The following is a 25,583-nucleotide window of genomic DNA, read 5'->3' on the forward strand; positions in this document are numbered from 1 at the left end:
TCTCATCACTCAGCTGCTTCTTTGCCTCTCCAGGCATGGGAGCTCTTCAAGGCTGCCTAAGGTCCAATCTGCCTGGACTAGAGCCCCGTGAAAGCCTTGCTCTCCAAGGATTGGAGTATTCCATTGTTTATATGTACCACATCTTTATCCACTCCTCTGTTGATGGACATTTAGATTGCTTCCTTGTCTTGGCTATTGTAAATAGTGCTTCAGTGAACATTGAGGTGCATGTATCTTTTTGGATTATGGTTTTCTAGGTCCTTCCTAGAGCTTTGGCTGGGGACACGGCACAGGGCCCTCTCTCCAGGTCCTGAGACAGCCTGGTTCCTCTCAGTGTTCTTTCCAGCCCCACTCCAGGGGACTCTGTTGTAGGTAAGGAGTTATAAGCAGGGGTGGGGAAATATTTGTTTGCTAGGGCTGCCATAACAGAGCACCACGAACCGGGTGATTTCAACAGTAGAAATTTTTGTCTCACAGTCCTGGAGACCGGAAGTCCGAGATCAAGGTGTCAGCAGGGTTGGTTCTTTCTGAGGGCTGTGAGGGAAAATCTTCCGTGCCTCTCCTCTAGTTTCTGGTGGTTCACTGGCAACCTCTGGCTTGGAGAAGCATCACCCCGACTTCTGCCTTCATCTTCACATGGCGTTCTGCCTGTGTGCACGTCTACCTCTAAATTCCCCCTTTTGTAAGCACACCAGTCATACTGGATTAGGGGCTCACCCAGCTCCAGTATGACCTCATCTTAACCAATTGTCTATTTCTAAATAAGGTCACATTCTGAGGTACTAGGGGTCAAGACTTCAACATATGACTCTAGGAGGACATATTCAGCCCATAACAGGAGGCGGGCAGGGCAGTTCATGGGGAAGAGGAATGATTCTTTTCTCCACTTACTCCTGCGCCTCCTCAGGAGTATTTGTCTGTAAACAATTTGGCTGTTCCCTTGGGACATCATTCCTTTAAGGGTTTTAGGCTTTTGAAACCAACCTTTTTTTCATTCTGCTTTCTGCCCTCCTGCAGCCCTTCCCTGAGGTGTTGGATGAACCACAGCTTCATCATTTGAATCCCAGCAAGAGCAAAAGGAAGAAAATAAACCAGTCACTATCTCAAAGATGCTGTCCTGCCACGTAAGTAAGCATTCCTTTTCCTGGAGTGCTGAAAAGAGAGGCTAAGAGGCCAGAGGAGCTTGTGGGGGAGGATTTGGGGGTTTGGAATTCCAGTTGTGTCCTCTTTGGAGACAAGAATTGACAATGAGCAGTTGTTCCCTTAGCAAGTGAGAAAAGAGGGACAAGCTTTTTCAAAAACATTTATTTTAAAATTTTACATAATCTTTGGGTAATTCAGAATTAGCTTAGTCATGATTCAGAAGTTTCTGAGACTGATGTCTCAACTCCAAACCAATATCAATAGCTTATCTGATTGACGGAAGGATTTCAGGACCTCATGGTATAGAATGAACAGATGGCTACTGAAGAAAACAGAACACCTTAGAGACAGTGGCTTTCCTACAGGACTCGGTCATAATTTTTAAATTACCTGTCACAAATATTAAACATCTTATCAGACTAATGATAATATCCACATCTTATTTGCATTCTACCAGTTTCCATGTAGAGAAAGCACAGAATGAAATTAACTTGATCCCTTAATAATAACAACTAAAAGCTAGCATCTACCCAGTGTAGTCTTAGTGTCCACACCAACATCTCTCTCCTGATGATGGAATGCCACCTTCCTCTGCACTCAGTGCTCATGATTCAAAGATTGTGAGGAATTCATGGGCCCAGAGACAATGGAAAAGACTCATGTTACACAGCAGCCAGTGGCCCCAGTGCTCTGCCCATCCCCGAGCAGATCAGGCCTAAGCTGCAGGCAGGGAGGAGGAGGGGCACGTTCTGCACCCTCCACTCCCTCGGATGGTTTCCAGGGTGTTCTAAGCAGGGTAGGTGTAGTCTCCCAATAGGACATTAACTTCCCTCAGGACAAGGCCCCCTCTCTGGCCTTCAAAGCAGGGTCCTGCCCAGATGTGAGCACAGAGCAGGTCCTTAGTAAAGGAAGGGAGGAATGCAGCATGTACTGAGCACCTACAATATGCCAGGTAACCGTCACAGCACCTGTGAAGCAGGCTTATCACCCATTTTACAGATGTGGAAACAGAGGCTCAGAGAGGAGAATTTGCCCATGGTGGCATATCGAGTAATAGGGGAACATCACTTTGAAAACCCAGGGCTTCTCACTCCAGAGCTCTTTCTACTGCCTCCTCAAGCCAGTGGTTTGGCAGCGAACGAGGATTCCAGCTCCAAAACAGCTGGTCTGGAGCTCAAACATTCGAGGCCCTTGAGCACACAGGGCTAGCTTTGGGAGTCCAGAAGCCTGGTCCAGTCCAGTGTGGCTCCCCATCGGGGGAGGGGACTTAGCACAATGGTCCAGGGAGTGAGTAGACAGACCACAGTGGGTAGGCCTCTGCCTGGAGACTCTGGTGTTGCTCCCTTGCAGGGAGGGGTGGAGGGTACAGCAATCTGATACACCTGGTGAGAATCAGTCATGATCTCCAGGGTTCTGACCTCTGAGAGCTACTTTAAGTCCTAGGAAACCCCATTCCCAGTCCCTGAGAGACCTTTCACAAAAGGCCCGTGAAGGTCCAAAAAAAAAAAAAAAATGGGTGAGGGTATTTTAAAGTGGAAAATGCTTAAAAGTAATTTTGGAGGAGGAAGAGTAAAGGGAAAAACAAGATTGCAGGAGGAGGTGTGGGGGTAGGCATCCAACAGGAAGACCTGGATATGGTGTGCACGCCCAGCGGGTAGGCTAGGCTCAGAGCAGGCGAGCCCGGGGAAATCGGGCTTTTGGCATCTGGCTTGCCTGGCATCTGTCACGGGGCTGCACTTGCTGCCTCAGACATGAGGGAGGGGCTTCCTCAAAAATAACTTGAAGTTCATGTGAATTCAGGCAGCTCTTAGCGGATAAATATGGGTAATAAAGGCAGAAAGGAAAACACATCTCAGATGACTCGGACAGAATCTGCTTGACATGTTCTTCCTCTTCTAAAATCCACTCCACAGCCCCCAGCTCCATGAAGCCCTCTATGGCCCACTGACACAGGAAGTGTGTGGCCCCTGCTGGTGCAAAGATGGCAGCACAGCAAGCCCACCACGCTGCAAGCCCACAGGGCACTGAGCACACCGAATCCATTCGGTCACTCGCACTGAGCTGTAAGCAACTTGAGGATGGAGACGGTACCTTTTCTGTACTCTCATCTCCTCACACATGGAGAGGGCTGTGGGTGCATCAAGACCCTTTGCTCACCAGCACCAAGGCCAAGGGCCGCCAGACCAGCGGAGTGATAGGAACACTGCCTCTCCCAGGGCGTGGACCTTAGGAGCAGCTTAGTAGTTCTGGAGGAACTGACTGTGTTTCCTATGCCTTGTGACGCTTACTTGCCCCTCAGAGGCACCTTGTAATGGGCACAATCATAATATGGGAGAGTTTGTTTAAAACATGAAATCAGTGTCTAGGTGTAGATTTCAAGCTGACAGAGCACTGGTTTGCAAGAATAACACCATTCCAGTGGGGAAAGCAGCCCAGCTTTGGCAGCCCTCCTGGGAAGCGTGGATCTCGCATTTACCTGTGCAGGGGAGGGGCAGGAAGACTCTGACTGGAAGGAATCCTAGGCGTGTGTACGTGAGTGTGGCGGGAAGCTCTCGATTCACACACCCCCATGACAAAAGGGCAGGCTGGGCCTGGGTCCCTGCCCTTGGATTCCTGAAGGTTCTTGCTGCCTGGACTGCAGGCGGTGATCATTCAGGAACAGCCTTCCTGGGCCCAGGGCGGCTAGGAGACCAGCTGTAAAATGCCTGATGGAGAAGGGTGAGGGGGCCTGGCCGGGCAGCTTATGCTCCGCAGCGGATGCTCCGGAAGCCAGGCAGCGTGGCTTTTCCAAGCAGGTAAATGTCGTCATCCGTGCCCCGGTTGAGGTGCTTCACCATGTTCTTCTCGAAGAGGAGTGGGTGGTAGGCGCCCATCGTGCAGGCGCTGTCGAAGAACTTCTGGTAGTAGTAGCACACGTCGGTCTTGCGCTTGGATGGAAGAAACTCGTAAATGTCCACCTGGTCACACAGCGTCATCATGATGATGATGCCTGGAGAGGCGAGCAGAGGTGAGTCCTGCCCGGCAACCCGCCCCAGCTCCCCAGAGTGCTGCCCAGGGAGCCCAGCAGCTTACGCCCCCACATCTGGGGAGGGGTCTGGCTGGAGTTTCTGAGTGTGATTCCCAGTCTGAGCTGTTCTGGGAAGCCAGTCCAGCAGGCTGTTCCTCTGGGTGCAGGGCCCTGTGTACCTTCGTAGGGTTCGTGCTGCCCTGCTCAGCACCCAGGTCAGGGCCTGGTGCACAGCAGGTCCTCCCTAAACACTAATGGGTTGGAGGGCTCCATCATCAGTCAATGAACTGATGACTGTCCATAAGCTATATGAAGAGACAGGACAACGTGACTGAGGAGACGGAACCATTCAGTGCAGATATTACCTTCTAGCATCTCTGTATCTTGGAACAGCCTCTTAGATGGTAACTTGGGAGGCGTTTCTTATATCAGTACCCGGAGGAACAGCGTGGGGAGGGAAGGCTTCGTGCCTCAGGTGGGAGGAGGGACAGTTGGCACAGGAGCATGCCATGGTCTGTACTGATGCGCTCTGCTCAGTCAGGCGGGAGACAAGAGCCGGGAGGGTGTGGCCAGGTTGTGCTCTCAGGGAGGGTACAGAACACTCAGGGTGCAGACCCAGCAAGAGGTGGGAGACGCCTGCCACCACCCACGCTTGTCCCCACCTGGCTTGCTCATCTCCTGCCGGACACGTCCTGCTTGGGGCCTCAGGTTCTTCATCTGCCCCCAGGGGGTGATTTACCCACTCTTCCTACCACATAGGCTATCATTAGGATGCAATAACATCATGGCTCTAGACTGCTTTTGTCAACCATAAATATAGGGAATCTTTATGATGAACAGTCCTCACTAACAGCAAAACTGTAAACTGCTAGCAGCAACTCTGTTCTAGAAGAATCAGACATGGGAAAAGCCCCACCTCTGCCTTCTGGCTGCCTCCTGGTTCAGTGGGGGAGAAAAGACACCTCTGCAACTAACTGATGAAGACACAGCAGAAGTGCTTCTAGAGATGATGGGAGGGAGCCCTCCACGAGAGAGGGTCCTGGTGCACCTCCTGGAGCACTGCTATGGGGCCTGGCAGGGGGGCTCTGGCCATGAGGGCTGGGCAAGGGGGAAAGCCTGGCGGTGGCGGGAATAGCATGGGCAAAGGCAGGCAGTAGGGCAATGAGAAAGTGTCCCAGGAAGCTCTCCATCTACTTCTGCTCAAAAGGGGTCCAGGGAGAGCCCCCTAATGCACCCATCCAAAAGTGGAAGAGAAAGGCATGAAGACGATGGGATGCTGAAAGCACTTCCATCTCTATCTATCAGGAAATGCCTCTGATAGTAAACATTTATTTGTTCGTTTGCTCAAGGAACGTTTAGCCTCAGGGCTATCCTGCACCAGACCCACAAGGATGAGGCAAACGCAGTCCCTGCCCTGAGGGACTTTGCAGTCCAGTAGGGAAGATGGGTGGGCCTGGACCGTGAGGGGGGCGGGGAGCCGTAGGCAGCCCTGGAGGCTCGTGGAAAGTGCCCGTGGTCCAGCTGAACTCAAAGTGAAAGGGAGGGAAGGGCAGACGGGCCATCAGGGTGGAGAGGTGTGGAGTAGGTCCAAGAAGAAAGTCTGTAGCCAGCATGCAGGGCCCCCAGCACTCTGACCCCAGACCACCCCCATGTCAGCACCCACAGCTCCATTCGTGGCCCCCAAACCCGGCTAAGCCTCACCACTCAGGCTTCTCTCAGGGCCACAACCAGGGTGGTCACTAGGGTGAACAGAAATTCTGAATAAAATATTATTGACTCTTCCTTTTTCCACAGATTCTAATATGGCCCAGGACAATAACGACATTATTATTGATCCTGTCTTTATCTAAATTTTGATATTTTGTCTATCATAAAATTTTGCATTAATTGTGATTTTTTTTAAAAAAGATACTGTATTAAGATATCATTTGTTTCTGAATTTCTTGGCACCTCCTTCAATCGTACACCTGAAGCAAGTGCTTCGCTGGCCTCATCCGCATCTCAGCCCTGCTCCTCCCGTTTTCTTGCCTCCTCTTGTCTGTGCTTCCCATTTCTCCATCTCCACCTGCCAAATCCTCCCCTCTCCCAGGCCTGGGCCAAGTTCTCAGACTGTCCCTCTGGAAGGGGGTCCTCTCTCCTATGGCAGCAGGCTGGTCACTCTTTCCTGGCACAAACTGAACGTTGCCGCAGACACCTGACTGAACTCTCCCACTGGCCACCCTGAAATTAAGGAGGCGGAGTCTATCTTATCGACCTCTGTGTCTTAGCTGGAATTTGCCTCAGCGTACAAACACAGCCAAAACCTAGCAACTGTGTGGTGAACGGACGAACGAATGAACGAATGAGACCCCAGTAGAAGGCTAACCTGTTCTAGAATCAAGCACAAGAGGCCCTTCCCCAGACAGGGACTCACCGAGCATCCCAGAGGAGGGGGGGTTTGGCTGAATCTGTTCGGGGGAGATTTCTTGAATGACGTCCCACAGCTCCCAAGGCATCTGGGGCTTGAGGATGTAAAAGGGCTGATCAGGATGAAGCTTACGATAACTCTTGAAGCTATCGAAGAAACTGTAGTCGGGATTCTTGTACCACTGAAGAAGAAGGAAGAGGTCTTCTCAAGGAGAGCAACGTGCCGATGCCACTGCTGCCCCCAGGGGGTCAGCCTCGTCTGAGGACTTGAGGGGAGGTGGGGAAGGACCAAGGCAGACCCCTGAGGCACAGCCCCTTCATCAAGACAATTCCGGACTTCAAGCTCTCACTCGACAGTGGGGGAGCCGGCACACAGCCTGTGCTCACCAAGCTTTGAGCCTGTTGACCCTGGAACGGCGTCAGACTTCAGGATCCTAGAATCTGGGAAGGATATCAGAGCCGAGAGGGCCTCTTGGCCCTATCTAACCCCACCTCTCTTTTTTAAAGGGGTGAAAACGGGGGCACAGCTTGCCACATCTGTGGATTCACAGTCCTTGACCTGACCCAGGCAAATTTCTGTTCTAAGTGAGATCAACACAAAACTGGAAACTGAGGTAGTGAGAGGACAGTGCCAGGGATACCAGAGCCCATCAGCTATTGGTGTGTCCAGCATAAGAACTAAGTGTCCCAAGAACAGTGCTCTCTGTCCCTCCTCCCTAAAGCCATTCTCCTGTGGCCACTGCAGCCCGTATCAGGGAGAGGCCAGCTGACGTGTGTAACAGTGAGAGGGTCGTTCTGGAGAAGCTAGACTCCAGCAGGACTGAGACTCTTTCTCCTTCTCTGGAAAAGCTGATGTTGCGGATCTGGGCCCTCTGCTTAGCAAATCAAGTCCCAGGGAAGGTGACCCCCCGACACGCGCACATATTCTGTTTTCCTCCTCTGTACGATGGGAATAACCATGCTTCTACCTATGTACTTCTTTATGTAGCTATGAGAGTGAAATGAGAAGCATACGGAAATTGGAAGTGTGGGAAGAGTGTGGTAATATTACGTATAGAAGTGATAGTAACCACTGTCTATTCCTGCTGGTGCCCGTCAGGAATAATAATTGTATTACATGAACACAATCCACCCCAGATGGTGGGAAATCCAGCCACTGTTACACCTGGTACAGACCATAATTGGGAGACAAATACATGGCAGTGCAGGGTGGGCATGGAGAGCACTGGTACAGGACAGGAATCCTTCTGAACCGCTAGTCCAGAAGTGGGGTGCCCTAAAATGGAAATAGCCAGCCCTCAGTGTGGTCCAGGTCAGCCGTGACTTTAAAACCCAGGACCACAGGGAAATCTATAATAGACAAACAGGTGACTCAATCCCAATTTCCCATGGACACCCACTTACCTTTGGGATATCTGAATGGTAAACAGACGGGTCCCATACAATTAGGATTCCTTCATTGTACAAACTGTCTTTGAGGAAGCGCCCTTCTGTGGTGACCAACTGCAGGAAGAAACAGACAAGCTGTCACCTGGACATTTACATGTGACTGTTGGCTTGTAGTAATACCTGACACATTATAAGTACCACCTGAGGCCCCAGAGCCCCATGAAGCTTCTGAGTTTTGGTGCAGCACGTAACTTAAGAAGAAGGCAAAGATGCCAGCGAGAACTGTGTGGGCCTGAAAGGACATTTTGTCATAATTCATCAGCCATAGAGTAGAAAGGGTTCCACTCAGACTTTTGAGGTTGTTGGAGCCAAGGGTACAGTGAAAATGGCTCTGGGTATAGTCCCCTGCAGTCATACCTTATATGGGAGTCAGGGGGGTGAGGTTTAAAGTCAGAATCTCATATAACCAAAATGATCTCTGAAAAACCCTTCAGTCACCTATAAAGTTCAGCACGTAGTTATTACAAAGCATGATGGAGACGGACACAGGACATCTCAGAATCTAATACAGGCCATGGTTTCTGCAGCACTGGACCAGATGCCAGTATCTGTGGTTGAGCACCAAATGAAGTAGTCGGCTCGTGTGGAGGGACCATGGCATATGCAGAAACATACGCTTAAACGTGAGAATCTCACCAGGCTGGGGCAATGATCACGTGCACCGTGCTGGGGAACCAGCCACTGCTCCTCTCCTCCCCACGCTCCCAGGCTCCCCTGCTGTCAGGCTGGCCTGGGCAAAATGTGACTGTGATAAGACTCCATGGGACAGATCAGTTTTGCAAAATCCATTAACAGCCTTTTAAAAAAGCAGAAACTAACACACCATTATAAAGCAATTACACTCCAATAAAGATGAAAAAATTAAATTAAATTAAATTAAAAAGTATTTACTGTATACCCTTTGACTCAGTAATTTTACATTTTGGCATTTATCCTAAGAGAAGCTAAATTTGGGAAAAAATTATGAACAGAAATGTTAATTAAAGTACTTACCAAAATATGAAAAGTGTGGCAGCAGAAGGTGAAAACTACTAGACTTATTACAGAAAAACCTGGCTCAGTTCTTGGCTTTGCCACTCGTCTGATGACCGTGAGAAGGTCAGACGGTCGCCCTAGGCCTAGTGCAGGTAACACTGCCCTGCTGTCTCAAACAGGAGGTGTCTTGAGGATCAAATGCGGCACAGGAGTGAGTAAGAAAGAGAGAGAAGGGGCCCCGAAGGCTTAGCAATGAAAGAAGCTGTGTCCCTCTTAAGGGACAGAGTTGTTTCGTGTGATCTGCTGTCAGTCACCTTAAAAAGCAGGTGGGAGATGATGTTGCCCAGGTGTAAAATGAACAAATGGCAGAAGTCAAAACAAGAATTGACTGGAATTGAAAGCAAGAATCACAACAATAATCCCTCCCCAGGAATTCCCTGGCGGTCCAGTGGTTAGGACTCGGCGCACTCACTGCCTGGGGGCCCAGCTTCAGTCCCTGGTTGGGGAACGAAGATCCCCGCAAGCCGCACAGCATGGCTCCCCTCCAAAAAAATCCCTCCCCACCTCGATCACTCACCATCACGAGGAGGCTGAGACCTAATCAATGTCCCTGCAGTATCTGAAGAATGACTATGGGAAGATGGGTGGTCTGTACAACCAAGGATGGCAATTTGCCAAGAGCCTCTAGGGTCATTCAGCTACCCCGTCCCCACACCTTCCCCCAGACGTAGGAAGGTCCTGGGAGCCTGAAGAATATCATCTCATTTCCTCAGTGTATCTTTGAAACAAGAACTATTGGTGGTGGTCCCACCCTGGCCAGAGATTGTGCAGTTGTACTGGGTGCTAAGGAGCCCCCAGGCAGTCACAGGGTGCCAGAGTGAGGATGGCCATGAGGTAAGTGAATGTTAAGGGACAAATAAGACTAGGCAAGTCAAGGGAGTGAGGAGGGAGAGGGAAGAGGACCTGGACAGAAGAAACGACGTGTGCAAATCCCCAGATGTGAGAATACATGGCAGAGACTGCTAGGTGTCACCCCATACCCATCCTCTCTTTCCTCCTTGGTAACAGATACCTCAACACATGGCTACCTAAAATAAAGACTACCTGAAATAAAAATTTCCCAGCCTCTCTTACAGCTAAGTATGGCCATGTGACAAAATGTTGGCCAAAGGTGTGTAAGCAAGTGTGACTTCCAGGAACTGTTCTTAGAGTCAGGGTTATGCCCTTCCTTGTTCATTCCTCCTTCCTGCTGGCAAAAAGTGGATGTGATGGCTGGAGCTTGAGCAGCCATCTTGGACCATGAAGTGCAAGTCACATGTTAGAATGGCAGATGCACAAGGGAGTAGAAGCTTGAGTTCCTGACTCTCTGGAACACCATACCAACTCTAGACTTCTTTTACGTGAAAAATACATTTTTATCTTGTTAAGCTAGTGTTGAGAGGCGGGCAGAGTATTCCTGTCACTTGCAGCCAAACCTAATTCTAATTAGTAGAGTGAATAGCTTTTTTGGGAATTGCAGTTTGTCCAGTGGCTCAGATTCAAAAGGAGAGCCAGAAGGGGTCAGAGAAGTGTAGGCAGGGGCCACACCAGGGAGCTTAGCATTTCCTCAATAGATTATAGGACCAGTGAAGGCTTGTAAGTGAGAAGAATCCAAACTGACCCGTGTTCTGGACTAAAGTTTTTACAGAAAAGGAGATCAGATAGAAGCTGCTGCTATAGCCTAAGTAAAAAATGATGGGGAAATGAAAAAGAGTTACAACTGTCAGCTGTAGGCTTGTAGACTAACTGGTTGTTGACAGTGAAGAAAAAAGAGGTCAAGGTGACTCCTGGACCTCAGGCCATTTCCTAAAACGAGAACTTGGAAAGAAGAGCAGCTGTTATGTGCCTTTGGTAGTGGAGTGGGGATTTGAAGTTCAAGGATGAGGCAACTGACCTGGAGTCCCACAGGTGAGCGGCCACAGGAACTAGGAGGGGCCCCACACCTTCCAACATTAAGCACTGTCCTCTTTCTGTGGAGAACACGGTAACTCACAGCACAGGAATTCAGCGCTATAGTCCAAAGGCAGAGTGTGCATCCTGGCAGACAAGGCTTTGCAAGGTAGACATGTTTGAGCGGGTGACAGGGAGGCCCCAGGGGGAAGTGGGACACCCTCACACTATTTTTTACATGACTTTCATGACTGAACTCTACAATTTCACTCCCTGTCCCATCCCACTCCACCCCCCACTCAAAAAAAAAATCTGCTGGTATATTGAAAGTCTAAGCCTTAAGCTATGCTTCTTTCTGTGCAGAGGACCTGACACCAGGTGATTTTTCCCTACTCATGAGTTGATTTATCCCTACTCACTTACCTTCTCTGGGCCCCAGGTGCCTTATTTTTAGGACACGACCATCCTGTAAGTCCCTGCCTGGGTGACCAGCCATGTCTGGACAACATCTCAGTCTGTCATTTGTCCAACTGCAGCACAAGTGACTTAAAAATAAAGCTCTTCTCCAATGCTCCTGTACTCACCCACATGCACAGTCTGACCTGAGTTCAGGGATCCCCAGGGCCTCATGATGAAGAAAGCAAGTCATTGCCAGAGCAACGGAGCCCCCAAGCAGCACATGCCAGGAAAAGACTACACTTGGGAGATGGACTGTTGCTGTTTAGCAACCTGTTTAAAGTAAACTTTCCAGTCATAAAGTAAGAAATAGTCACTGCAGAAAGTTAGAAAATACAGGAATCCGCACGCATGTGCGCGCGCGCACACACACAATCTATCTACATACATATAGAAGAAAATAATCATGCATAACTGCATTCTTCAGATATTCCCACTGTGAATATGTCTTTTATCTTACCAGATCTTTCTTCCCCTCTGTTATGAACTGAATTATGTCCCCCCGCACCAAATTCATATGTTGAATCCCTAACCCCCAGTGTACCTATATTGGAGATGATAGGGCCTTTGGAGAGGTAATTAAGGTTAAACAAGGTCATAAGGATGGGGCCCTAATCTAATAAAACTGATGTCCTTATAAGAAAAAGGAAGAGACAGCAGAGATCTCTCTCTCTCCCCCCAACCGACATGCACATGTGATGGCATAGAGAGAAGGTGGCCATCCATAAGCCAGGAAGAGCCCTTGTCGGAAACCAACCTTGATGACACCTTGATCTAGTATTTCTGGCCTCCAGAACTGAGAAAATAAATCTCTATGTTTCAGCCACCCCATCTGTGGCGTTTTGTCATGGCAGGCCTAGGAAACTAATACACCGTGTGTGTGTGTGTGTGTGTGTGTGTGTGTGTGTGTATGTGTAGATATTGATATCTCTTAACTATAGAGTTTAGGCTTAGTGGTTTTGTTAAACTCAGACAACAGTCCAGTTCGATGTCTTCTCGCTTACCCCTCACAATATTTCCAAGCCCCAAACAGGGCTTGAAAAGGAAACTCTGAGAGGTTATGAAACTGGCCCAAGATCACACAGCTAGGAAGGGATGGAGCTGGGTTGCAAATCAAAGTATGTCTGACCTCCCACTGTACTAGGCAATCTTTCAGAAATGTTAAGGGACGATAAAGTTTGTGTTCTGGCCGCCAGATTTGCAAATTTGCCACAGTTGCAAAGCTAGCTAGTGCTCTAGGAAGAAAAAGAGGTCTTCAAGGTCTTCCGTAGACCTGAAAAATGATATGAAGGCTCTGGGCCTTAAGGGAAGGCCTGACCATTGTAAACTGGACCTGGACAGGGAAGTGCTAAACAGAAGGGCACCACAAATTGAAACCCACCACAAACCCCAAATCAGAGGGGCCCGTAATTCTACCTAGAATCACAGGAAAGGTCATCCAAAGAACCATAATATATTAGAGGAAGTAAATGTTGGAAAGTACTTAAATGTTCAAGCAAAGGAGATTGAAAGAATAAGCTGTGAAACTCCCCCACAAAGCAGTACTATGCAGCTGCAACAAAGAATGAGGAAGATTTCTATGAACTGATATAGAGTAGTTTCCAGAAGGTACTGGGAAAAGGCAGAGTGTAAAAGAGCATATATAGTCTACTACATTTTTGTAAGGAGTAAGGTGAATTAAAACATACATGTATTTATATATGTATTTGTCTTTACAAATAGAAACATAGAAGTATAAATCACACAACAGTAGTCAGTTACCTACAAAGGGTGGTGGTGAAACAGGGTGGAAGGAATTCAGGAGTGAGTAACACTCACCTTTTTGGATACCTTTTTGGATAGTTTTGAATTTTGGAAGCATGTTAATATTCTGTGTATTTTTTTTTTTTTAAGTAAGGAAAAGGAAAACCTAGAACTGGAACAAAATGAATACAGTTGAATTTCAAATGAATTCATAATCGAAGTGAAGAGAAACAGGACTAATCGAGGTAACTTAGGGTTACCTCATTATTTGGCCATATCCCCTCAGTCTTGGGCAGGGTGTGAAAGAGAATTGCAAACAAATCCTAAACTTTGATAGGTTTGTTTTATGTAGAGATACGCAAAACAATCTTCAAATTACTTTAGATGTACTATAGATACGAGCAAATAAATCAGTGTGCTGATGTTGTTAGAAGGGGGATTCTCACTTTGAAAGAAGGGGGGGTTACAAATACACAATGGGGAAGGCAAGGAATACCTTCATGTGGAAAGACTGAGGTATCAATTTAAGTCTATCATTTCTAAAATAGGTATCTTTGCATGTATATACATGTGTCTATGTAGGTGTGTATACATACACACGTATGCATATGTGTAAATGAATGAATACACATGTATGAGTATTGTGTGTGTACATGCATATATTTCCTCTACCTGCTGAAAGGGCCAAGAAGCAAAGACAACCTCGTTAGGCATGAACATATCTAGTACCTAGATCTTGGTCTCTAATACCATTTTTCACTTAAAGGAACCAGGGCTCCTTGGGAAAAACTGGCATATCCCAGAAGTAGGGTAGGATAGTATGGGGAAATAAAACTTCCCAGGATCTCTCGGCACTCCTGCAGAAAGCCCCAGATTCCTGAGACTCTTTGTAAACAATGAGAATAAAATCGATAGCTATTTGTCTAGTTAATTGCTCTTCTCTGACTCAAAACATAGTAAAACTTCGCTTATCTCCCCCAAGAAGCTAAATGGTTATAGCTCAGACTATATCTCTAGGTTAATACAAAGATATTCTAAGAGACCAGGAAGACCGGAGCAGGAGGAAAGAGCCCAGGAACTTAGGGACAGCTCTAGGTAAGTTTATTTATATTCCAAAGGGCTGGAGTAAGAAGGGGACTCTTGTTCAGCTACCTCCTGCCTTTTATAAGCAAGGGGAAAAAATGACTTATTTTTTGTCCCTTGCTTATAGGGTACCTGGCTACTCATGTAGGATAATTGGCCTGGCTCTTATTGCATTGCACTAGGAATAAGAATGTAAGCGGAGACTAATGCACTTCTTACTTACTCTAAGGTATTTAAATAAGAAATCTGTCTCTGAGCCAGAACACTTTGTGTGTGCATTCAGGATAAAATTAATAAAGATGAAATATTAAAAACCCAACAGATAGGTTACAAAATGAACTGGAACATCTTGTTATGCCAGAAAGTATAGAAGTATTTTAAAAAATGATGAGGGCATGCATGTCATGGGGAAACAAGAGCCAGCTTGAAGGAACTCCCACTAGCCAGATCTGGGACAAGTTGAACACCTAAGTAGTTCAGAACCGTAATGAATTAGAAACCATTGAAAATATAGGAATCTCTGAGTTCTTACCAAAAACAAATACAAAAAGACAAGAAAGAAGAAAGAAAGGGAGGGAGGAAAGGAGGGAGGGAGGGAGGGAGGAAGGAAATAAATGGAGGAGGAGAAGGGAGGCTTCTTGCTTATAATAAAATTCTGAGTGCCAGCTGGATTACATGGAGAAGGGAGAGCTGAAGTTAAAAGACCCATCATTTTTCAGCCATCATAGTAAAGACTGGCTCAGGCAAAAGTGATCAATGCATGTTAAACGTAGGAGGGAATTTTGATCTGGAGCAGAATAATGGCACAGTATTAAAAGTGTTCACTCATAGACCGCAAGGGAAAAATGTAATTATACAGTGGCCAAATCAAACAACACCATATCCAAGCTGAAGGCAGATGGACACTGGATGCCTCCTGATATGATGCTCTTAGGAGGATACAGTGTCATTTGTGTAGTTTTCCAGCCAGGAATGCAGAAACTGAATTTAATACTGAGAAAGCATCAGATAAACCCTAAATTTAAAAAAACTTTAAAGAAGGACTTTATTCCTCAAAAATGTCAGTGTCTTAAACGACAGAGGATATGGAAATATTCTAGGTTGAAGGAGACTAAAGAGGCCTAACAACTAGATGCAACACGTGATCCTAATCTGGATCTTGTGCTAGAAGAAAAAATATGCCATAAAAGACATTATTGGGTCAATTAACAAAACTGCAATGCAGCCAGATTACAGTATGGTATCAGTGTAAATGTATGCAGTTGATAACTATATTTTGGTTACATAAGACATATTCTTAGGAAGTACACATTAAAGTATTATCTTGGTCAGTTCAGGCTACTATAACAAAATACCACAGACTGGATGCCTTAAACAACAGACATTTCTTTCTCACAGCTCTGGAGGCTGGGAAGTCCAAGATCAAGGTGCCAGCAGATTCAGCTACCAGGTGAGGGCCCACTTCCTGGCTTGCAGATGGCTGCTTTCTCCCTGTGTCCTCACATGGTAGAAAGAGAGCAAGCTCTAGTCTCTCTCCTTATCGTTTTATGAGGACAGCAATCCCATCGTGGAAGCCCCTCCCTCAAGACCTCTTCTATACCTAATTATTGCCCATTTGCCCCATCTCCAAATACCATCACATTGGGGGTTAGGACTTCAGCATATGAATTTGGGGGAGAAACATTCAGTCCATAACATTCTACCCCTGTATCCCCCAAAATCATGTCCTTCTCACATACAAAACACATTAATTCTACCCCAACATCCCCAAAAGTTTTAACTCATTCTGGTATCAACTCTAAAGGCTGAAGTCCAAAGTCTTATCTAAATATTATTATCTAAACCAGAAGAGAGCAAAACGATTCAACCTGAAGTTAAACTGTTCTCCTGCTGTGAACCTGTGAAACTGGATAAATTATGTGTTTCCTAAATACAGTGGCGGAACAGGCATAGGGTAGAGATTCTCATTCCAAAAGGGAGAAATTAGAAGGAAGAAAGAAGTGACAGGTTCCAAGAAAGTCTAAGCCTAGCAAAGTACATACCATTAGATCTTAAGGCTTGAGAATAATCCTCTCTGGTTTGATGCTCTGCCTTATAGACGTGGTGGGGCATCAGTCCCACCTGCGTGGCTCTGCCGGGTAGGAGTCACTCCCCGAAGGCCCTGGGCAGCTGCCATATGGCCTACTGAGGTCAAGGCAGTGCCCTGCCCCCTTTGAAACCAAGGAGGCAGCCCTGATGGTCTCTGAATCACCATTGGGTTCATTCTTCCCTTGTCTTGAAGAATGGTATATGTTTGCGGGCAAAGAGCTCTATAGTTTGGTCCTGTAGAATCTAAGTCTGACAGCCTGCCTTCATTTTGTCCTGTATCCACACTCGTTCAGTTGACACTAGCAGTGTTTCTGCTGGGGTGGCTGATTAGGTCTGTGGTTCACTCCCACACTGACCGTTTTATCAAATGCTTGTTGGGCTATCCTCTTACAGTTTTTTTCAGAACAAGTTTTCTCATTTTTTGCAATATAGATAAGCTGAGAATTTTCCGAATCTTTAAGTTCTGTTCCCTTTTTGCTAAACAATTCCTTCTTCAATTCACTTCTCTCCTCTCACATTTTACTAAAAGCAGTCACGAGGAACCAAGCCACTCCTTCAGTGCTTTCCCTAAGGCAATTTCTAAAAATTGCCTCAGCTAAATATCCAGTTTCTTCACTCACAAGTTCCACCTTCCACAAAACATTAGAACACAGTTCAGCCAAGCCCTCTGCCACTTTATAACAAGGGTCACTTGTTCTCCACTGGTCAATAACATGTTCCTCGTGTCATTTCCATCTGAGAGACCACACCAGAATGGCCTTTATCATCCATATTTCTGCCAACGTTCTGTTCATGATTATTTGTCTTCTCTAAAAAGAGGTGTTCTCGGGCTTCCCTGGTGGTGCAGTGGTTGAGAGTCCGCCTGCCGATGCAGGGGACACGGGTTCGTGCCCTGGTCCGGGAAGATCCCACATGCCGCGGAGCGGCTGGGCCCGTGAGCCATGGCCGCTGAGCCTGCGCATCTGGAGCCTGTGCTCCGCAACGGGAGAGGCCACAACAGTGAGAGGCCCGCGTACCGAAAAAAAAAAAAAAAAAAAAGAGGCGTTCTCTCCAGCTCTCCTGTTTTCCTTCTGAGTCCTCACCAGAATTTCCCTCTGTCTGTATTTCTAGCGTGCCCTTCAGAACTCCTCCAGCTTCTACCAGTTTCCCAGTTCCAAAGCCACTTGCACACTTTCAGGTATCTGTTACAGCAGCACTCTGTTTCTCGGTACCAAAAAATCATAGTCTGCTCAGGTTGCGATAACAAAATACCATAGACTGGGTAGCTTAAACAACAGATATTTATTTCTCATAGTTCTGGAGGCTGGGAAGTCCAAGGTCAAGGTGCCAGCAGATTGGTTCCTGGTGAGGGCCCTCATCCTGGCTTGCAGATGGCCACTTTCTCACTGTGTCCTTAATGGCGGAGAGAGAGCGAGCTCTGGTCCCTCTTCCTCCTCTTATAAGGATCCTAATCCCTTCATCATGGGGGCGCCACCCTCAGGACCTCATCTAAACATAATTCTCTCCCCAAAGCCCCACCTCCCTCCAAATACTACCATATTGGATAGTTAGGGCTTCAACATAAAATTTGTGGGAGAGCTGTAAACTTTCGGTCTGTAACAAATATTTAGGGCTTGATGTCTGCAATGTATACAACTTACTCTCAAATGAAAAAAAATATGAAAGATGGATAGATCAGATGATATAGCAATGGGGTGAAATGAAAATATAAGTGAATCTGGATAAATGGTATATAGGCATTCTTTGTATTTGTCATATTATTGCAACTTTTCTGGAAGTTTTCAAGTATTTTCAAATAAAAAGTTTAAAAAAACGAAGTTTGGAGGCAATCCACTGAGTGAACAGAAGGTTCTTTGGACTATATTTCATTTAACAGATATTTCTTGCACATTTACTACGTAATGGGCACTATCCTGGGCACTTGGGCATCGGGCATCAATGAACAAAACAGGCCCAAAATGCCTCCTCTCATAGTGGGAGAGCTAAGTGATAAATGAGATGGATAAATTATATGATGGGAGTGAGAAAACATGGACTTAGAATGTGTCACCAGAGAGCCAGGAACGAGTCCTGGACAGGCCGTTAGGAAGGCTTCAGCCTACATGGGCCTGCCATTGTGCTCTGTGCAACTGTACAGCTCACCTTCTCCTCTCAGGCCTCAGTTATCTCATTTGTAAAATGAAACAATCAGGCAAGACCCTGAGCTTCACAAAGGCAGGGAGCATGTCTGTTTCTGTTTTACTGCTGTTGTTGGCAGCTGAGTTCTAGCCCTGTTCACAAAGTCTGGTATGGAGCAGGTGATCAGTAATTCATTCTGAAATGAATGAATGGCTAGTTGATCTCCGAAGTCCTTTTCGGCTCTGGGATTTCCAATACCATTTGGATCACCTTAAAGGATGTCATGTCACTTCAGACATCACATCTTATTCCACAGATATTAGAAGGATAATGAGGAAATATTATGAACAACTTTATGCTAACAAAGTCGATAACGTAGAAGAAATGAACAAATTTCTTGAAAGATATAGACTAACAAAGCTCGGGAAGAAGAAACAAGTGACATGAATAACCCTGTGTCTATTAAAGAAGTTGAATTTGTAGCTAAAAACCTTCCCACAAGGTAAATTCTAGGCCCAGATGACTTTACGGGTGAACTCTACCAAACACTCAGGAAAAAAGTAATACCAGTTCTACACAAACCCTTCCAGAAAATTTTAGACGAACCATTCCCAGCTCACTCTACAAAGACAGCATTACTCTGATATCAAAAATACAGACAGACATAACAAGAAAGGAAAATTACAAACCTATATCCCCTATGAACACAGATGCAAAAATTCCTAGCAAATGACCTCAAAGTGTAGACATTTGAGGACTGAGTGAGATTCTGATGTAAGCACTGGTTGTACGTGGTGACTGAGCTGAAATGTGGTGTGAGGTCAGACAGCAGGTTATTTTAAAGATAGCTATTTTCCACAAATTAAATATAGGTTTTGAATGTTCCCTTCAAGATTCAGTAGTGCCCTCACAGAAAGAACTCCATGCCAAAGAACTCCAGGCCGGGGGTATCGGCCCCACACTGGAGTACACCCTGCTTTTTTTTCATTGCAGTAAGAACACCTAACATGAGATCTACCCTCTTAACAAATTTTTAAGTGCAAAATAAAGTACTGTTAACTATCGGCACAAGGTAGAGCAGATCTCTAAGAACTTATTTATCTTGCACAATTGAAACTTTATACCCATTGAATAGCAACTCCCCATCTGTCCCTCACCCCAGCCCCTGGCAACCACCATTCAACAATCTGCTTCTATAGAATATTACTCAGCATCAAAAAAGAAGGAAATTCTACCAAATATGACAAATATGGATGAACCTGGAGGACATTATACTGAGTGAAGTAAACCAGACACAGAGGACAAATACTGCACGATTCCACTTACATGAGGTATCTAAAATAGTCAAACTCATGCAAAAAGAATATACTCTGCTTCCGCACAGCACCTCTACTGGCTTTGTGTGTGTGTGTATGTTGGGGAGCAGGGTGTGTCTTCTTCTCTTCAACTAAACGGAAGCCCTTATGAGGAGGAGAGCGTTGCATTCTCCTGCTCTTCCCCCATACTAGGCAGGGTCTCGAGGGAGCTTATTCGATTGACTGAATGGAATCTAGGTAGCTGGCTGCACACCAGATGGATGGGCTGGGCTACACAAGGAAGAGAAGACCAAGGGCAGCTCTGGCACGTTGAAAGCCACTTATGACCCAGAGGTTTGGAGTAAGAAGGCACCCTGTGTCCAATATCATCAAGTCGAGCCCCTTCTCTGTTTCTGAAAAATATCAGCGACCTAGAAACGCTTAAAGAAAGCTCAGGGGAGTTAATGTACCACCGGCAAACAAACCTAGATCCAGATCCACCTCGACTAGTTTCTGTGCTACGCTGAGTAACTCACTTCAACTCTTTGAACCTTAGTGTCTTTATCTAAAATGGTGTTTTGTGGCCACACCTCACAGAGTTGTCATGAAATGTGGTAAGACAGGTATGGCCCTTAGACAACAGAAGTATTTAGTAAGTGGCATCAGCTAATATCTCAAGCCCCATTAAGTGATCTGGCAATGCCCTGGGTGAAGTCCAGTCCACGTATCACTATGCACAGGGTGTAGGTTTTCTCTTCCCAAACCTGTACAAGAGCTTCTAAGGAAGCCACTGGGCCCAGCAGGGGCTCAGCTGAGTCTCACGAAACCTTTACACTTAGAGTCACAATTGAATTTGTTTAAAGACCCACATTTAGCTCTATGTGGTTTCCCTATGGAATCTCATAACAACACCTGGTACATAGATGCCTGCGTAGAGCTGCTGAAACTTCACGGTATGACACCATTCTCTTTAAAAAGTCATCTTCTCAATTAGAAACCACCTCTTTGTTTTCCATGGCTTTGTCACAGGCCAGATGCACAAAAGGCTGTCCTCTGCATGTGAGGAGGCTGGGAGCTGAACAAACAAAACCGGGCCCAGCTGCCGTCCAGAGGAGCTCTCCCTCTGGGAAGAAAATGAGCACAATTTACCAAACCCACGGCTATTCCTCCAGGAACTTTGGGGTGCCAAGTGCTGTCTGGGTGCGATGGTGGCGACTCAGTTTGCCCGGAAACAGACACAAAACAGCTGGGATAACCAACTGGGACAAAAGATAGAGGAGACAGACTGCCAGCTTCCCAGGATACCAATATGAGAAAGGGCCATAATAGAAGGGCATCAGTCACATGTCAGTATCACAAGGAGCAAGGTCACGCGGCTGCCCGTGACCAGTGTTAAAGCAACAGGCTTGATGTTTAGTGCCACTTACAGGAAGAGAGGAAGGAGGGTCAGCGTGCCTGAAGAGGATGGGAAGGGCTTTCTTGAGAGTGGACTGGGCACCCTGGGAAGTTATCCACCCCCTCTCAGCCCTGGCAAAGGGACCACAGCCATCCAGACGTGCAGGAAAACATGCTGTACCTCAGTGGAGAGCTACGCATTGTCTGCAGCACTCCCTTCCTCTTTATCAGATTCTAATCCTGTGAGAGCTGTTTCGCAGCGCTTTGTAAGTTGTAGTGAACTACAGACACGCTTATTCAACCTTGCCCAGTAGAGTTTCAGTTAAATTCCCTCTTCCTCCTGCCCACCTCGTGACAAAAAACAGTTGCATTCCTTTATTCAGATTTTGTACTGTTTTGACTTTTCCTCTGAACCGGTTATAACATCTGCCTGGTTCCCTCCTCATATGAATAAAACAGACACTATGATAGTCATGAGCTTACTTTTTCCTGAAAATTATCCTTTAATTTTCTCCCTTCTGCTGGGCACCTCTGAAGCATCCCCAAGCTGGCTGACATCCTTGCTGGGAGCCAAGATGCCCACTTGCCTGGGAAATGGGAGGGCACAGTGACTGCCCAGCAGACACAGGCAGGCCTTCACGCTGCACTAGGGACAACGGCCACCCTTTACACAGCCTTTGCTTCAGCATGAGGGCCTCTGAGTGACATGCTCCACGCTCAGTAATCTCACTGGATCCTACAAAGACCCAGCAGGGCAACTTTTCTTATTTCCCTTTACAAATAAGGGAACTGAGGCTCAGAAAGATAAGGCGACTTGCTCAAGTCACTCACGCAGTTAGGTACTGAGGGAGAAATTCGATCAAGGTCTGTCTCTTAATTCCCAGGCAACCTTACCTTGGCTTTATTTTCTTTCAGTGAGGTATAGTTGGTGAACAGTATTATATGTTTCAGTCACAATATAGTGACTATGTTTAAAGGTTATACTCCACTTAAAGTTCTTATAAAATAAATGCCCTGTGCTGTACAATATATCCTTGTAGCTTTTTATTTTGTACCTAGTAGTTTTCTACCCCTTAATCCCCTGCCCCTATCTTGCCCCTCCCCACTGGTAACCACTAGTTTGTTCTTTGTATCTGTGAGTCTGTTTTTGTTGTTGTTGTTACATTGACTAGTTTGTTTTATTTTTTAGATTCCACATATAAGTGATATCATACAATATTTATCTTTCTCTGACTTATTTCACTTAGCATAATACCATCCAAGTCCATCCATGTTGTTGCAAATGGCAAAATCTCATTCTTTTTTATGGCTGAGTAATATTCCATTGTATACATGTACCACATCTTCTTTATCCATTCATCTGTTGATGGACACTTAGGTTTCTTCCATGTCTTGGCTATTGTAAATGGTACAGCAGTGAACATTGGGGTGCATGTGTCTTTTCTCAGCATTGTTTTTGTTTTGTTTGGATATATACCCAGGAGAGCAATTGCTAGAAATTAAAGTTTCAGAATCTTTGAGGATTGAGGGTTAGTCCTTCACTAAACACCTGGAAGAGATGCCCGAGAAGGGAGTAGCCTCTCGAATCCAAGAGAATTTCCAGGCCTCCTCTGTGCTCCCTCTCTTGCCTGCAGCTTCCTACTGACCTGCAGACCATACCACCCCTGAGCAAACAGCTGGATTTCTCTCTGAATCCACGCTCCCCAACCTCGAAGCGGCTAGCATGGCCTGGAGACCCTACTCCATTCCTCTGGTTTACTCTTTCCTCAATGACAATTTCAAACCTTCTTGGCTCAAACCTCCTCTATTGAAACCTCTCTTCCCCTCAGCCTCCCTATGAAAAGCCTCCTTTTCTCTGTACCCTACTTTGCAGAGAAAATTGAAGCCCCGTCATCCTTCCACTAGAGACGGCCTCCAGCTACTCCCCTGCATCCTTCTTCCCTTCTGACCCCTCCTGACCCCTCCTGCTGGGGTTAATCCTCCACTAGGCTTTGGATCCACCACTCCCACCACTGACTTAATTATCTCCTCTTTTAAGTATATTCAGTTTCTCTATCAACTGGTTTTCTCCTCATTGACTTAAATTTGTGTGTGTGACAAAATATGTATAACATAAAATGCACTCTTCTAACCATTTTTGAGTGTACAGTTCAGTGGCATTAAGTACATTCATGCTGTTATACAACCATCACCACCATCCATCTCTAGAACTCTTTCATCTTCTTCTGAAACTGAAACTCTGGATCCATTAAACAAGTATTCCTCTTTCCTCTCAGGCCCTGGTAACCACCATTCTACTTCCTGTCTCTAGGAGCTTGACCACTCCAGGGACCTCGTATAAGTGGAATCATACAGTGATTTTCCTTTTGTGACTGTCTTCCCATTGACTTTTTTTTTTTTTTTTTTTTTTGCGGTACGCGGGCCTCTCACTGTCGTGGCCTCTCCCTCTGCGGAGCACAGGCTCCGGACGCGCAGGCTCAGCAGCCATGGCTCACGGGCCCAGCCGCTCCGCAGCATGTGGGATCTTCCCGGACTGGGGCACGAACCCGTGTCCCCTGCGTCGGCAGGCGGACTCTCAACCACTGCGCCACCAGGGAAGCCCCCCATTGACTTTTAAACATACTCAATTCTCTGCAATCTAAAAAATGAAAAGAACAAAAACTGGCCCCGGAACCCTCAACTCTCTATAGCTATTGCCCTATTTCTCTCTGCCCATCGGAGCCAGCCTTCTTGCAAGAACTCTCCACATTTTCCTCCCTCCCCACTCCTCCACACTCTCCAATCTGGCTTCACCGCTCTCCCCAACGGCTGTCGCTGAGGCCAACAGTGGCCTCCATTTTGCTAAGGAGAGAACGATGCTTTTCAATCTTCATCTAAATTGGCGTCTCAGCAGCGTCTGATGGCTCTGACCTCCTTCTCGCCGCTCTCATTACCCAAACCCCCTGCATGGACTTTTCCTCTCTCTACACTCCCTCTAGTGCCCTCAATTGGTCTCACTGTTTCACTGCCACATAGATAGAGACGATTCACAAACCCTCATCTGCAGCCCAGACCTTTCCACTGAACTCCAGTCCCATCTCTATAACTGCCTACTGGACCTCTCTTCACAGACACGTAAAAGGCAGCTCAGATCAACCATATGCAGAACCACGTTTTTGATCCCTGCCCGCCTCTCTGACCCTACCCGCCCCTCACAACCCAAAACATCTGCCAGTACTCCTTCCCCTCTCAGTGACTAGCTGGCCAGTTACGCAAGCCAGAAACCCAGGCGCACCTGTGGCCCCCCTCCCTTCACCTCTCACGCCCAACCACACACTACAGCCTGGTGGCTGCACACTCTGAGTAGCTCTCAAATCCATTCTTTCCTCACAGTCCCCTTCATTTCCACTCTGGCACAACTGCCAGCATTGCTAGTCCACACGATTGCAAGAGCCCCCTAAGTGTGTCTGTCCATCCACCGCACCCACTGCACTGATCAGATGGAAGCCAGAGGGGTTTACAAAACGCAAGTCTGGCTATGCCTCAGAGAAGAAAACAGGCACCATGGCCTGGCTCCTCCTCACCCTCAGCCTCGTCCCTCTCTACATCCCCACCACCCAGACTCACCTCTTCCCGGGTCCTGGTGCGTCCCAGCTCCCTTCCACACAGGCCTCACCCACGCTGCTGCCTCTTCTCCCACTTCTCGCCGTCTACCCTTACTCCTCAGGCGCGGTGGAGAATCACCTCCTCACTTCGTCCTGACTTCCCTGCCTAGGGAAGATGCCCCTTTATGGGCTCTGGTAGCACCTTAACCCTCTCCTCTGTAGCTGTCTGTTGTAACTTTATATTTGTTTGTATGACTATTGGATGGTGTCACGAGAACAGGGCTGAGTCTGTTTCGCTCACCAACGTACCCCCCACACCCACCGCAGTTCCGCACACATAAATATCAGAGCAGGTGACACTTATGCATAAGCGCCGGCCGCTAAATGCTTTGCGTGGATCTTCTCACTTACTCCTCACAGCAACCCTGTGAGGAGGTAGTTATTCTCCCCTCTCCCCTCTTCACAGAGGCATAAGGAGCTTAGGCGTGATCGTTTAGCTAAGAGAGGCAGAGCTGGTTTCAACGGCAGTCAGGCTAGCTGCAGTCTCTGTCCTCACCACTGTGCTCTGCGCAGCACCATCCCCGTTTGTGTTAGGAAGCAAGGGTAAGTACACCTTTCTCCTGGGTATTTAGGTACCATCTTATACAGAAGCAGAAGTTAGGCATTTGCATTCCCTGGGGAGCCCTCCAGCTCCAGGTTTCTGTGACTGCGGCACAAGAAGGGACAGGAGAGAGAAGGGCGAGCTCATCCCAGCCCCTCTGCCTGATCTTCCAGACTCACCAGAGTCTGAGCGGCCATGAAGCCCCAGCCTCACCTCCCTCTGCGATGCAGCACGAGTCCAGACCCATCCCCACCCTGCCAGGGCTGTCTGAGTGCCCCCTCGTCTCCTGTGCGGCTCTGTCCTGCCAATCC

General features: G+C 47.0%; 1 protein-coding gene across 8 annotated transcripts in view; it reads right to left on the bottom strand.

Annotated features, from left to right (window-relative positions):
• Nucleotides 1–1,290: 1,290 nt before the first annotated feature.
• ST6GAL1 (ST6 beta-galactoside alpha-2,6-sialyltransferase 1) overlaps nucleotides 1,291–25,583 on the bottom strand; it is a 147,805-nt gene continuing 123,512 nt past the window's right edge. For 7 of the 8 annotated variants that reach the window (XM_082840528.1, XM_082840529.1, XM_082840530.1 and 4 more), the window contains 3 exons: nucleotides 7,961–8,059; nucleotides 6,564–6,738; nucleotides 1,291–4,132 (listed from right to left, as the gene is read on the bottom strand). In XM_082840528.1, the coding sequence (XP_082696654.1) occupies nucleotides 3,885–4,132; nucleotides 6,564–6,738; nucleotides 7,961–8,059 (522 nt within the window). In that variant the 3' untranslated portion in view covers nucleotides 1,291–3,884. Of the gene's footprint in view, nucleotides 4,133–4,554; nucleotides 4,680–6,563; nucleotides 6,739–7,960; nucleotides 8,060–25,583 lie in introns of those variants that run through there. The other variant, XM_082840535.1, reaches the window with a different exon arrangement.

Source organism: Leucopleurus acutus (assembly GCF_964270905.1).
Source record: "Leucopleurus acutus genome assembly, chromosome: 5".
Taxonomy (NCBI): domain Eukaryota; kingdom Metazoa; phylum Chordata; class Mammalia; order Artiodactyla; family Delphinidae; genus Leucopleurus; species Leucopleurus acutus.